General features: G+C 53.4%; 1 protein-coding gene across 4 annotated transcripts in view; it reads left to right on the plus strand.

The window, feature by feature from the left end:
- LOC144730782 (guanine nucleotide-binding protein G(I)/G(S)/G(T) subunit beta-1-like) overlaps positions 1-9,591 on the plus strand; it is a 44,383-nt gene extending 34,792 nt beyond the window's left edge. For 3 of the 4 annotated variants that reach the window (XM_078611526.1, XM_078611527.1, XM_078611528.1), the window contains exons 4-10: positions 552-658; positions 3,836-3,899; positions 5,101-5,263; positions 6,240-6,306; positions 7,388-7,589; positions 7,939-8,155; positions 9,124-9,591. In XM_078611526.1, the coding sequence (XP_078467652.1) occupies positions 552-658; positions 3,836-3,899; positions 5,101-5,263; positions 6,240-6,306; positions 7,388-7,589; positions 7,939-8,155; positions 9,124-9,230 (927 nt within the window). In that variant the 3' untranslated portion in view covers positions 9,231-9,591. Of the gene's footprint in view, positions 1-551; positions 659-2,579; positions 2,644-3,835; positions 3,900-5,100; positions 5,264-6,239; positions 6,307-7,387; positions 7,590-7,938; positions 8,156-9,123 lie in introns of all 4 variants that reach the window. The other variant, XM_078611529.1, reaches the window with a different exon arrangement.
- The last annotated feature ends 4,948 nt before the right edge of the window (positions 9,592-14,539 follow it).

Raw genomic sequence — 14,539 nt, forward strand, 5'->3', positions numbered from 1 at the left:
AGTACTGGGTTAGTGCGGCTAAGATGTTTGCAGTTATGGGTAAAGACTGTTTGCAGCCCGTTTCAAAGTAATTCTAGATTTGAAGCTTTCGTGACTGCAAGGATTCGTACTCTTAGGTTTTTTCGGTAAAGTCACGTAGGTAAAAATATAAATTAATGAAAGTAAAATAAAAATCACGACCTTTCGGAGGCAACACAAGCTTCCGTCTTCAGGTGGAACCGTCACAGCACGATTGCTGTATCAAGTAAGAGCTCTTACTTGATACAGCAATCGTGCTGTGTTGGTTCTCCATGCGGAGGTGGAGGCCACGGTTGGGGTGGGTTTAGACGGTCGACCATTTTCACAAGGTTGGCTCAGGGTTTGGCAGTGGTTGTCACATTTTATTTGTTCACTAGGGAGATTTGCAACACAGCGAAGCAGCCTTTCCTGTCGCCTGCATCACTCTTGCAAATGTCCTATCACTTTTGAGTTCTCGGCTGGTTAAATAAAATAAACGTGAGCCTCTGCCTGACTGGCTGTTGAATCCTTACCGCCCCCCCTCCCCCCCCCAGATCACGGCCAACATGGATCCCGTGGGTCGAATCCAAATGCGGACACGACGCACGCTGCGTGGACACCTGGCCAAGATCTATGCCATGCACTGGGGCTCCGACTCGAGGTGCCACCGCCGCTCCTCCGTGTGTGCGTGTCTGCGCGCGTGTGCCGTGCCGGCCTTCATAGGTGCTCGCTTTAACAGCACTTGGCCTCGACGGTCTGTGAAAGGCTGCGTTTGGGGGTGTCTGTGTCTTTGCATGTGGGCACCTTGCTCTGCCCCTGTGTGCTGTGGCCAGGGTTTCGCGTCTTCTCACTGCCTCTCTGCTCCCTTTTATCTACTTGTTTCTGTCCTGGGTTATCATCTCCACGTCCACTGCACAGTTCTTTACCATTGTTTACAGCTTTAAAACCACCGCTTTGTAGGGCCTGTCTTTAGGTATCCAACCTGATGCTGCCCTAGTCGTTCAACGTTCCTTCTGTTATGGATTTACCTCCTCGTAACATTTCCCCCCCTCGCCATCTAGTTGACTTTCTTCCAGCTTGCCTGAGACGGGTACACTTAAACGTAAGCGACTTGCCCTCCGTCTCTCGCCATCCGAGTCCACTTTCTCCCAACTTATCGTGAGATGGGCACTTGCCATTCTTGCCTTCTTCGTCATCCCTTCATTTGTGACCCGATCTAAATTTAAAAACTAATTTCTTTGGAACTCCTTTTTTGTGTTTTTGGTTTGTTGTCCTTCCCCCGCACCTCCAATTAGCACAGTTGGCTACGTACTGTGTGAAGAATTCTACATACGTACCATCCAGTCTTGTGTTCCTCGGATCCATCTCGCCACCCTCTCTCTCTGATGCGCATCTTCTGCTCCTCCCCTGGGTTTTAAGAGTCCCAACATTTAAATCCGTATGTCAATCCTGGTCTTGTTTTTGTCTTGTACAGCTAACTCTTGGTTATCCGTGGGGAACATGGTGTGACTTGTGGATTAATCACGCTCGCAAAAAATGTAAATTATTTAATTTGTGCGCTCGTTTAATTGTTGGCTGCTCCTCGCCCGTCAGTGGAAGATGTCTTTACCCCTATTCTAATTGGGTAAACGATCATTTAGCATAATTTGTATAATTTGCATAATCCGTTTGACTTATTTCATTGGGGCCACCCCCTGTCCCCATTATTCCCGGTAATCGAGCGTTGCCTATTTTCTGCCAGGCCTGCTTGATCTTGTGTAGGGTACGAGTTATGTACGTTCTTGGGAGCCCCAAGTGTTTTCACATTCGTTTTTTCCCGTGTCGTGCCACGTGGTGTTCTGCGGCGCGTGACGTCCGACGTTTCATCTCGCTCCCTGTGCCCGGGAACTTGCTGAGCTCGTGGAACGAAACGTCGGACTTCGTGACGCAACACTGCGCGTGCCAACCAACGCTAATTTTGTTAACGTAAACCGGGAGAGGCGTGCTGCATGACCGCGAAAAACTTTGCAGTATCGTCTTGAGCGTTGTGAGCAGAGTGACCAGCGGGCGAGTGGCAGCCTGAATTTGATGCAGAGTGGAGTGAGCGAAACCCAATTTTAATAACTTGTGTGGTTGTTTTTCCACCTTCAAGCATGTTGCGCGTGTGCGTGAGTGTCGCATGGCACAGGCATTCCACATTTCCTGTCCTGAAGTTGTTTTTTTTCTCCGAGTGATGAGAGAGAGCAGGCGTGGTTTTTTTGTTTAGTTGGCGTTGCTGCGCTGCGTGGTTCTTTGTGAATCTCCTCTTGGCAGTGTCTTTCCCCCCCCACCCTCACATGGCATGGAGCTTCAGCTGCTGAGAGAGCGAGATCTTGAGTTGCCTGTACTCTTGCTTCAAGCTGCTCCGTAGACCAAGCTAACTCCACGCACTCACTCCGTCATCATAACAGCAGTGGTCGAGTCAACATTTTCTGTTTCAGGTTGAAATGAGCCTCCTCCGAACCATTGTGTGAATGTCGCGAAGGCGCAGTGGGTGGTGTTGCCGAGTATAACTGCGTGCAACGTGTGCGCGCATTTGAAATGTTTCCCCCCCCTGTTTCCAGAAACCTTGTGAGTGCCTCCCAAGATGGCAAGCTAATTATATGGGACTCGCACACTACCAACAAGGTAGAGTGTTTTGCCCGAGATTTGCTTTTATGGTTTCATTTATATCTTTATAAATGAAATCTTTTTCCAAAGTCGAAGGCACGGACCATCATCGTCGAAGGTCAAAGCTCACCGTCGTCGTCCTGCACATTTTTCGTTCGTCGAGGCGAAATCGCGTTCATTTGTTAACCGGACAAGCGGCTGCCCGGTACGTCTTTAGCGTTTCCCCGGCAGTCTCGCCCAGCGACAGCGGTTCTCGACGCGGCGATAGAATCCACGTGAGTGCCTCACCCATCGTGCGTACGTTGTCCGTGGCAGTGCTCATTGTGCGTGTCCGTGTCCTTCTTTTGTTGGTCTTTGCCCTTTCGCTCTGCGCACATCTCCTTGATGCGCTCTTGACCCCAGGATGGGAGATCGTGTTGGATGCCGCCCATTCCTCGGTCCATTTTTTGTTTGTCCGTCTCCGTCGCTCCTTTGTGTCATTTGCTCTCCCTCTCTCGTTTGGGAGTCGTGGTCTGTTCCCATTTTCAGCGTGGCGCTGGCGTGCCACGAACCGCCGTGCTTTGTGCTAATCGCTCGCTTTTCATTTTTTTTGTTATGTTTAATCTCAGGTTTGTTTGTTTTTTAAGATCACCCTCCTCTCCTGGCCATGCACCATTTATTCTGGATGTTTTTTTTATCTCAGTTTTGTGCCAAAGGATTAAGTTGCAATGGTTTTGCGTTGCATGAGGTCTTGGCTGTTTTTTGTTTGTTTCATTTTTGTCTAAACCATCTTTGGTGTTTTTTGTTTTTGTGTGTGTCTGTGTGCGCGTGCATTTTCATCGCTGCATGCAAACGCACCTTGCTTTGCGGACGACACACGACACGCAACATGAAATGCATCACGCCCAACACAACGCGTACATAACACTCTTTATATATGACCACACACATTCATCATGCAAACCATATCCACGATTTGCATTCTTTCTCTACGCATAATTCATCATAACACTTAAACACAACGATTGTACCACATGCCCGTAACTACACGCACACAATACCCATAACCACATGCTACGTACCACACACTCGTAACCATATGCACACGTGCCCCTAACACTCGCACGCACCACTCATCACTCGCATCACTCTCATCCCGCACACGCGCAACACTCGTAACACACGTGCATACACATGGTGACACACATGCATGTGCACGCTACACATGTAGACTGTTAGTGAGCGCCTCCCAGGACGGCAAACTCATCATATGGGACAGTTACACGACCAACAAGGTACGCTCTCCTGCCCGCGCGCCCCGCCTGCCCGCTCGCGTCCTCGGCGGCTCATTGCGCGTGCAAAATTAAAACTGTTGATTTTAACTTTTGAAATGTCGAATGGAACTCTTCAATGATACCATTTGATTGAAGTCGTTGTGTAAAAATGTTAACCAGTGGGTATGTATTCCGTTGCATCCATGTGTATCCACACTCGTGTGCATGGAACTGTGTGTGTGCCCGTGAGTGCGTAATCTGTTTGCATCCGTATGTGTATAACCGTATGTGTTTCACCGTGTGTGTGTGTATATATAGGGGAGCGGTAGTGTAGTGGTTAGCGCACTGTGCTACAAACCTGACAACCCGGGTTCGATGACCACTCACGGGCAACACCAGTGGCTATTATTTGAACCAGTCCTGGGCCTCCCCTAGGTCGAGTCAGCCTCAAATGAGTACCTGGTACAGTGTGTAAATATCACCTAGGGAGACAATGGTGCTGGCCACCCACCCCCTCATGTTTCGTGCCGGCCTTCAAAGGTGGTTGCTAACAGCACTTGTCCCAACAGCCTGTTAAGGCTATACGGGGGATCTTTGTCTAGAGTTTTTTTCCACAACCCTTCTGTGTATATCTGTCTGTAACCCTTGGCGATGTAACCCGCCTGTGTGTATACCCCTTTTGTAACCCGTAATGTGTGTACTTTTCTAAACCGTGTGTGTATATCCCTGTAGTGTAGCGGTTAGCGCGGTAGTGTCACGGTTCGTGGAATGTGCTATGAACCTGGCGACCCGAGTTCGATTCCCGCTCACGGCCAACACCAGTGACGATTAAATTAACCGGTCCTGGGCCTCCCCTAGGTCGATTCGGCCTCCAATGAGTACCTGGTGCGATGTTTAAACATCGCCGCTGAGACAAAAGGCGGCCGGGAATGGTGTTGGCCACCCACCCCACAACGTGTGCTGTTCTGGCCTTCATAGGTGCTCGCTAACAGCACTTGTCCCAACTGTCTGTTAAGGCGATATGGGGGATATTTGTCTTGTATACCCCTGTTTAACTCTTGTGCGTGTGTGCCTCTGTTGTAACGTGTGTGTGTGTATTCCCCTGTTTAAGCCTTGTGCGTGTTGTACCCCTGTTGTAACCTGTGTGTGTGTGTACTTCTGTTTAAGCCTTGTGCGTGTGTACCCCTGTTGTAACCTGCGCGCGTGTGCGCGTCCCGCGCAGGTACATGCAATCCCCCTGCGCTCGTCCTGGGTGATGACCTGCTCGTACGCGCCCTCCGGTAACTACGTGGCGTGCGGCGGCCTCGACAACATCTGCTCCATCTACAGCCTCAAGACCCGCGAGGGCAACGTGAGGGTCAGCAGGGAGCTGCCCGGCCACACGGGTGGGTGCTCGCTCGGGTACACTCGCTCGTCGTGGGCAAAGGCAAAGATCCCCTGTGTAGCCTTAACAGATTGTTGGGGCAAGTGCTGTTAATGAGCACCTGATAAAGGTTGGGACTGCACACGAGGGGGTGGGTGGCCAGCACCATGCCTGGCCGTCTTTGTCTCCCCAGTGGCGATGTGTACACACCGTACTAGGTACTCATTTGAGACCGAGTCGACCCAGGGGAGGCCCAGGACCCGTGAGCGGAAATCAAACTCTGGCTGCCAGGTTCATAGCGCAGCGTACTAACCGTAGCCCTATACATACACACATTCATATACACGCACAGCCTAGACGCCCATATTATTTGCGCACTCATACAGCATCTACACATACTCATCATCTATATATAAGTCTATACTCTTACACACTTGTACACACTGAGCCTATACACACTAAGACACTTAAACACAAGTGCTCATACACAGATATATGCCGATAACCAAATAAACTAAAACTAAACCATTTTTTATCCTACCAGATAAGGCCCACTGAGCTTTATATAGCTCTGCCCCATGAAGTGGCTTTTCAATTGGAAATTTATAGCAGTCAAATACTCAAAATGCATGTTTCTAATATGGAGGGAAAAACCGGAGGATCCCGGCAACAAATCCACGCGACCACAGGGAGTAACACGCAAACTCCAAATGTACAGCACCTGACCTCGTCCGATCTTGGAAGCTAAGCAAGTTTGAGCCTGGATAGCGCTTGGTTTGTCATCCGCATGCACCGACAGGGTGTCGTAGAGCTTGCGTGGGCTACGCTGTGGGCTGCAGGGGGCCGTGCGATGAGATGTAAGTCTGATCCGTGTGTAAATTGCGCTGAAACATGCCGGCGTAAAGGAGGGGGGGTGGCTCTATCGAACAAATCCATTCTCGAGCGCATCGTTTCCCGTCGCCGGCAATCTTGACGCGCTTGTGTTCCCCCGTCGCCAGGTTACCTGTCTTGCTGCCGCTTCCTGGATGACAACCGCATCGTGACCAGCTCCGGCGACACCACATGGTGAGGGACCGCGCTGCGCACGAGTCGACTCTCGATCGCCATCGTGTCCTCAATACAACAACCCCCTTTCCCCCGCCCCCACAACGACCATCATCATCATCACCACCATCACCACCACCTAAACATCGCTACGGATTCGTTCACCCGAGCCGCTGACCCTCGACAACATGACGCAATAACGGCAACAGCGGCTGCCGCCGTTCGCTACTCTGTGGCGGTGACTTCACTAACTTTCCAGGTAGCCAGGCTAGGTGCACGTAGAGGCCATCAGGTGAAGTGTGGAAGACTAGGGTGAAGTGTGGAAGGCTCACTGCTGGCAGGATGTCATGGGACAGACCCAGGTGCCATGAGTTGACTGACTTGGATGGCTGGATATTACACCACCTCTCCTCACATTTGTTTCAACTCGCTGTGTTTTCAGCCGCCTGCCCCTCTGCTGGTTGTTGTCGGGGGCAGTGGCACGGCCCAGTGGTAACACGTCGTCCGCCCCCTTGCTTGCAGGGGGTTCATGGCTCAGATCCCGCAGGCCGTCTTGGTTAACATGCCGCGGTTGTACTGAATGTAAAAAAATACAGCTCCATGCCGTCTTCTTTATTGGACATCGACGATCCGGCGACCATTGTTCGATAAGCGGCCATTGTGTGCCAGTGTCATTGGCCATTTTAGGAAGCCAAAATGTTTAAATAACAGTGGAATGCACAGAAATGTGTCGACTTTATCTCCTAAATGTGTTCTTTATATTTTCTCAATGCAGTTTTCGTTTGGCAAATCGTGCGAGTAACTGGTCCCCTCCTTCCAAGATGCCTGGCCAGCATGGAAGAGAATGCCACAAACGCTGTTAGAAGGGATCTATAGGTCTCTTCTAGCGGGAAGGCTCTTCCGGCAGCATCGGCGTGAGCAAGAAATAGCCGGGATTGTATTTTGAACTTCTATTTTCGTGCAGTATATATAAATGAATCACCCTGTGCATTTCCAAAATTGTCAGCCTCTAACCAGCACGGCACTTGCACATCTCCCTCTCCTTTCTCCCCATGCAATATGCCCCTCACCCCGCACCGTCGCCCCCCCCCCCTCTCCCCAGCGCGCTGTGGGACATCGAGACGGGGCAGCAGACGACAGCGTTTGTGGGCCATTCGGGCGACGTCATGAGCCTGGCCCTGGCCCCCGACGGCCGCGCGTTCGTGTCAGGCGCCTGCGACGCCTCCGCCAAGCTGTGGGACGTGCGCGACGGCATGTGCCGGCAGACCTTCTCCGGGCACGAGTCCGACATCAACGCCATCTGCGTGAGTCGGCGGCGGCGCCGTCACGGCCACGGCGGTTCCCATGTGGGGCGGAGGATTTTTGCCGGGCGCTCTCGCGATCCGATAACGGTGTGCGAAATATATTTGAACCTGTCTTGGGTCTCATTTAGGTCTACTGCCTACAATGAGTACCTGGTGCGATGTGCAAACATCGCCACAGGGGATACAAAGGTGCAGTCGCGTGGTGCTGGCCACCCACCCCCTCGTGTGCTTTTTTTTCCCCCGTCCATCGTATGTGCTCGCGAACAGCACTTGCCCCAACAGTCTGTTCAGGCTATACGCGGGCAAGGGTTGATCTTTTCTCTTTTGTTGCGTGCGTGGTGCGGTGCAGTTCTTCCCGAACGGTAACGCGTTCGCGACGGGCTCCGACGACGCCACGTGCCGCCTGTTTGACCTGCGCGCCGACCAGGAGCTCGTGCTGTACTCCCACGACAACATCATCTGCGGAATCACCTCCGTGGCCTTCTCCCGCAGCGGGCGCCTGCTGCTCGCCGGCTACGACGACTTCAACTGCAACGTGTGGGATGCCATGAAGGCCGAGCGCGCAGGTGCGACACAGCACCGACGTCGCGGATAAATAATTGGCAATTTTAAAAGAATCGTACCGGAATGTCTTGCAGCACTGATCTTTTTCATTTTTTTTTTTTAACCCAGTCGGAGATTTCCTCCTCGCATGAGCATTAAGACGGTGCACGTGCCTCCTTAATTCATGCCCTGAGCCAGTCTTATGAATTCCACATTCTTGTGAGGGGGGGGGGCGTCGGGTCTATCCACAAGACAACCGTTGTTGTACTCGTTTTATCGACTCCAACAGGGATGTTGGGCTGAGGTCGACCGACCAACCATGGATATGACCTCACGACCTCCCGATTTGCGGGTTGCTTGCTCTGCTGCCGAAGTCACCTTGTCAGATTTCTAGCCCAGGATGAGGAGGGGGGGGGGACAACCGAATGGGCAGCTGTCGCTGTGCGGCACCGGTGAACGAGAGCACTCGCTTGCAAGTCGGCATGAGTCTGCTCCGTAGGGGGCGATGTTGCTTTTTGTTAATTCATGCAACTGCTTGGCAAGTTAATCTAATTTGGGCCATGACACCGGCACACTTGACCTAATCCTCTCATCTAATATCGCAGCATATTTTAACGTCCACCGCGCGGCGGACGCAGAGGTTTATTTTTTTAAGGTCGATAGAATAGCGGTATTGACCAAGGAGGGTGGCCTGCTGGTTTAGATTCGGTTCTCGCCTAGTCGGCGTCGTTTTACTTTCACTGCCGTCTGAAGCTGGCTCGGCACCCCCCCCCCGCGCCCCTGAGAGCGATGCGCGAGACATTAACGCCGTGTTCGGGGGTTGACGACCGTGTCCACGGCAGTGTGTGGCAGAAGCTCAAGCGGCAACATTTCTTGACACGCATGCACACGGCCCAGCACCGAGAGAACTTACGTGGTGACCTTCCGATGACCTTGGTGCTAAACGGGGGTTCTGCACATTTTTGTTCCCTGCGTGTGCGCACGCGACCAGGTGTGCTGGCTGGACATGATAACCGCGTGTCGTGCCTTGGAGTGACGGAGGATGGCATGGCGGTGGCTACTGGTTCCTGGGACAGCTTCCTCAAGATCTGGAACTAAGAGCACAACACAGCCCCGTGCACCACCACCATCACCACAACTACCGCCACCGACATCACCACTTGCAGCTCACATTGACGAGGTTTTATGCGGTCACTTTAGAGTTGGGTGATGCACTCCTCTCTCCAATCCCTTGCCACCTTCCCCCCTCCCTCTGATGTCCCCCGACTCGCACGTCAACGTGCGTGCGCATCGACGACAGTCTGACAAGAAGACACGCTGTTGGGTGGTGGTGGTGACTCGGGTGTAGTGTTCACAGCCTCTACCCCACACCCTCACCACCTTATTCCCCTCACCACCACCACCGCCGCCGCATGCTTCTTAGCGTCACTGACTTTGTCTTCCTTTTAAACAATTCACATCCTGGCCCTTCCCCCCCTCCCATCTCTCAGTAGTAAATGGTGGCACAGCCCAAGCACGTGGTCACGAAGCTTCACGATCTAGATGGTTGCATTGGCTTGAGAGCTGCTGCTGGTGGTGATGTTGGTGAAGGGGTGGTGCGTTTGATGTGGGGCCCAACCAGGGCTCCCGCTGATCCTCCGCTGTCCCCCCTCTCCCATGTAGTTTTGTCAGCTGATGGTAACGAAGCCTCGTTGCCCGCCCGTGACGTGAAGGGTGACTGGGGGGGCTACGCTAAGCGGGTTGGGGAGGTGGCTGACAGCGTTGTCGTTAGCCGGGGGGGGGCATGGTGGCATGGGCGGGGGTGGGGGAATTGATCGTGTTAGTGGGGTCACAGTCGCCCCTAGTTGGGGGCGAAGGTCAGACTAAAGCAAGCATCCCTGTAAAACTTCACATTAAAATTATTCTCTTGCTAGGCTCGTTCGTAATAGCAACAGCGCGAGGGGCTGCTGCTGCTGCGGCGGCCTGTTTGTTAGCGTAGCGCGGTGGCGGTGGCGGCCGTAGGGTCCCCCCCTCTCCCTTGCACTCGCCCTGGGGGTACCAAGTGCTGGGGGGGGGGGGGAAGGGGAGGGGGCTGCAGGTGTAGGGGGGGGGGGGCCCCAGGCAGCAGCAGCAGCAGTGGAGTAGGGGGGGAGCCGTTAACAAACTATCACCCGCCCCCCACCCCCGGCGTCACGGGGACACGTATTTTTGTTATTTTTTTCCCCCGCTCGCGGGATGGGTGACACATCCCCTCAAGTCAGTGGTTCCGCCGCTCTACTGTATATTACGCAAATACACGCAGTTTCCACTTTTGAAAACGTATCGTCAGCTCCGCAGCCAACACCGTTGGGAACCGGCGACGTCAGGAGGAGAGGAGCGCTTTGGGGGGCGGGGTGGTTTTTGTTGAGTGAGGCCGGTAGGACGACGATGACGACGATCGTGAAACCACATTCCAGCTTTTTACTCTTCGCTGTAGATTAGGGGGGGATGGGGGGGCAAAGCAGGGGGGGAGGGGGGGGAGGTGCCACCGAGAGTAAGCGGGGGGGGGGGTCTCACTGATGGTGGGAGAGGAGAGATGAATCGGTCAGCTGGGGGGGCGGCAGGTTGGCAGGATTGATTAGATTACACGCTGGACTGTCGGAGGGGTTCTCTGCAGAATGGGTCCGACTGTGGGGGGTGCTGGTTGTGACTCCCCCCCCCCATCCCAGATCACTCGTGGGCTGTGCGCGTGCGACATTGCTCGCCGGATGGGGGGGGGGGGGTTCGCTTTGTCGTTTGGTTCTTCGTCGCTTTCGCGGCCCCAATCTTCAAAGCGATGGGGCGTGCATCCCCCCCGTGGGGAAAGCAACCGGCCGCTCTCAAACGGCAGCAGCGGGGGGGGGGGCGGTAGAATTGTGTGCCGTCGCGTCTCTGTTCGTCATCGCTGGTGGGCGGGGGGAGGTGGGGTGGGCGTGATTTTTGTTTAACCGGGTGAGATGTTGGGGGGGGGGGGATCGTCTCTTTGTTTGGCAAGTGACCTGGATCTACCGAAGTGACAAACCTTCAGGTTTTACACGGAGACGAAGTTTGCCCTCCCTTTTTTTAAATGGAATTTCTGGCCCAAGATACACCGCGAAGTGCGGTCTCTCCATCGTTTGAAATGAAATCTATCGGCGTAAGCGGCTCACCGCCGCCTCCTGGATTATGGCTTTTTGTTGCCACGTGTTCGCGCAAGATATTGATTGTAGGGTTTCCACAAACCCAGCATGTTACAGTATCATCACACGTGTGTGTGAATGGGAACGGTCGACTCTTGCGCGCGTGCGCACACATCACTGCATGTGCCGTGAGCCTAAGAATCCGTTTCAATCGGCGGATCTGTCACGTGTCTATTTACACGGGGTTGCACACCAACCTGGATATAATCAGAATAAAGTTTTGAGTTGCGCATCTTAAATAACCCCCCCCCCCCCACTCAGTCTCGGGGACTTCCAGGAGGAGGGGGAAGGTGTTCTTCGTAGGAGAAGTTTGGCCAATATCAGGAGAGTGGACGCGACTGAATTTTTCTTGCGTCTGGCGTCCCCGTTTTTAGGCCTACCCCACTGCGAAACGGCCTTCACCCGTCGCATCACCACGAGCATCTTTGCCGCACTAATTGGGGTACTCGAGGGGAGAGAAGGGGGGGGATTCGTCGAGCTGGCAACAACAACGCTGCATTTCTCATTTTAACGTCACACTCTGTGACCGGCTTCCCCTCCGTGTGCCCTTGTGGACGCACGGTTTTTGGATCATACTCGGCAAGGGATTGTGTGGATGTTGATGTTGGGGGGGGGGGGGGTGAGGGGATCAGCACCAAAGGTAAATTTTGAAGTTCCGATTTTGGCCCAGGAAAGGCTCCCCCCCCCACCCCGCTTGTAACGAGTGACAGCCGTGCTGGCGAGGTTGGAGTCGCGACGAGGCAGCGAGACGTTAGCGAGTTGAGAGAGAGGGGTCACTTCTGCCGACGCTGCATCGCCCGCACACCGCGCCGGCTCCGAGCGGGCGTTGAAATTCCTCCTTTGATGTTGGCCGTCACGTTAACCCGATAACTTTGTGTTTTCCTTTTTTGGGTATTTTTATTTCGTGGCTTTTGTACCGGTCGTAATTTTCCGTTCGCCAAGGCACGTGCCACAAAAACCAAACTCCCGAGAGTGTCTTAAGTTTATTGTTGCCTGCAATGTTTGTTGTTTGTTATCTTTTCATCGGGGGTTTTCTCGCCTTCATTTTCTTGTTCTTTTTTTGTAAACCGCAGCCGTTCATCTGAAATGCGTTTTGATTTCTCGTCACCAAAATCGCCTGCGAGTCGAGGTGGGCCAACATGCGCTTTGCGGTCGCCACCCTGAAGCAGAAAATTCCAGCCGCGGACCACTTTGTTGTTTTTTTTCCACCCGGGGCAGACTGTAAACGCCGTCGCGCTACCTTTTAACTCATGACGGTCGTGATAATAACGACAATTAAAAAATATATATATCGCGCTGTGACATGGCGAGCAAATTTTTCAAGGGCGCTGAACAAACGACCAATAAACGTTCAACCTTCGTCTTTAGTCCCGCCGCAGAGTGAAAACGCAGGGTTGTGGCTTCACTCGTGGATGGCCGACAAGGTGAGTTGCGGCGTCGATTGACTGCAGTTGGCCCAGCACAGCTTGGTCACCGCTTGGTCACAGCTTGGTCACAGCTTGGTCACAGCTTGGTCACAGCTTGGTCACCGCTTGGTCACCGCTTGGTCACACGGTTACCGACGGGTCCTGGCCCGCCGGGCCGGCAAGGGTGAAGCCACCATGCTCGCCCAACATCGGTTTGAGACCCCCCCCCCCCTCTCTGGCAGCCGCGCTGTAACAATGCTGCCTTCAGGGGTGCTCCCCCCCCCCTCTAAAGAGAAGACGCTAGGGACGAGTGCGTCTGGCAGAGGCCGGCATTTTCTGCTCCCGTAGCGCCGAGACGGACCACATGCCGTCCCGCGTGCGGCGTGGTTCCCGCGCCCCGGTGTTACGCCGCGTCCACGCCTCTCGGTGTCCCGTCTTCGACCCACGTGTACATATGCACCGCTCGCCCCCCCCCCCCCCACAGGTGCCAGCCACAACAGAGCCGTGGTGGAGAGCGAGAGAGCCCCCCCTCCCCAGAGTCGCACGCCACCAAGAATCGGTGATTTTGCGCTCACGACGACGCTGATGATCACTGCTACTCGTATATAGGTTAAACACCACGCGGTGACGGGTTCATGGGGCACGGGGGTGCATTTTTGCTTTTGGTAGAATAATTACCATTCGATTATTGTTACTGTGACGGATTTTAACTGTAAAATATATCGACTCGATTCCTTCTCTCTATTTTGTTTTGTTATTGCGGTATCTCTCTTGGTAGGCCTTCACAATTATAATTGTGATTTTTACCGTCGTTTTTTTATGTTCGCAAAAATGTTGGGCCGGTTCACAGGGCCTGCCTCGTTCACCTGTCGTAACAATAACGCTCCGGTTATTACTTTAACCCGAGGTGAAGGGGGACTTCTGACCCGCCGAGGTCGTCACGATGATCCTGTCTTGAGGGTTCCTGCTCTTTTATTGGGGGGGAGGGGCGGGGTTGAATGTGTGGTCAAATTTTTTAATTGACGTGCAGCTCTGGTGTGGGGAAATGTTTTTTTTCTGTTGGCATCATAAGGGATGAGTTTAACGCCGGTCCTCACCCTCCCCCCTCCTTTTTACATTTGGAATTTGCCTTCGTTTTTCAACGGAGCTTTTAAACTTAAGTGACGTAAAACTTTAATCCCCACTGTGTAGACGATATTTAATAATGCCTAAGTGCGCTTTTAAAACATCTCTTTTATTGGAGGAAGCCGGAGAACCCCGGAAACATTAAGAAGGGAAACGCTCAAAAGATTGCCCCCACCGCCCCCTTCACGCATCACCACCCAGCACGACACGTGGCAGGGGAGTTTGGGGAGGGGAGTCTTATCCCTCCCCCTCCATCCCCACTCGTGCTGCTGGACGGGAGGTGATGGGTTTGGTGATGTCATCGAGGTAATCCGAGCTGGGGGTGGCCTGGGAGGGCGAGCGGAGTGACGTCGTCGTCCCAGGGTTGTGGTGTCCCATCTGGCTGCAGGGTGGGGCGCTAGTTGTGGTCGAGCAATCTTCCCCGGCTTTGCTTTGGGGTTGGGCGAGCCGCCTCCTGACGGTGGTGGGTGGTTGTGATCTTCACACACGCACCATTTGTGCCGGGCATATTGTACGGACGGAATTCGATAAAATTGCACCCTGTAAGCAGTTACGTTTGGCAAATAACATCGCAGACACTGATGGGGGACTCCCGAGTATGCGAAGCCAACCAATTTACAGATTCCTTTTTAAAGACTATCTTGGTCCTCCCCGATGGTCCCATTGCGATGATTGCAAGTTATCCGCGGCCGATATGCCC

The sequence above is a fragment of the Lampetra planeri genome, chromosome 36 (genome assembly GCF_965212315.1).
Source record: "Lampetra planeri chromosome 36, kcLamPlan1.2.h2, whole genome shotgun sequence".
NCBI lineage: Eukaryota > Metazoa > Chordata > Hyperoartia > Petromyzontiformes > Petromyzontidae > Lampetra > Lampetra planeri.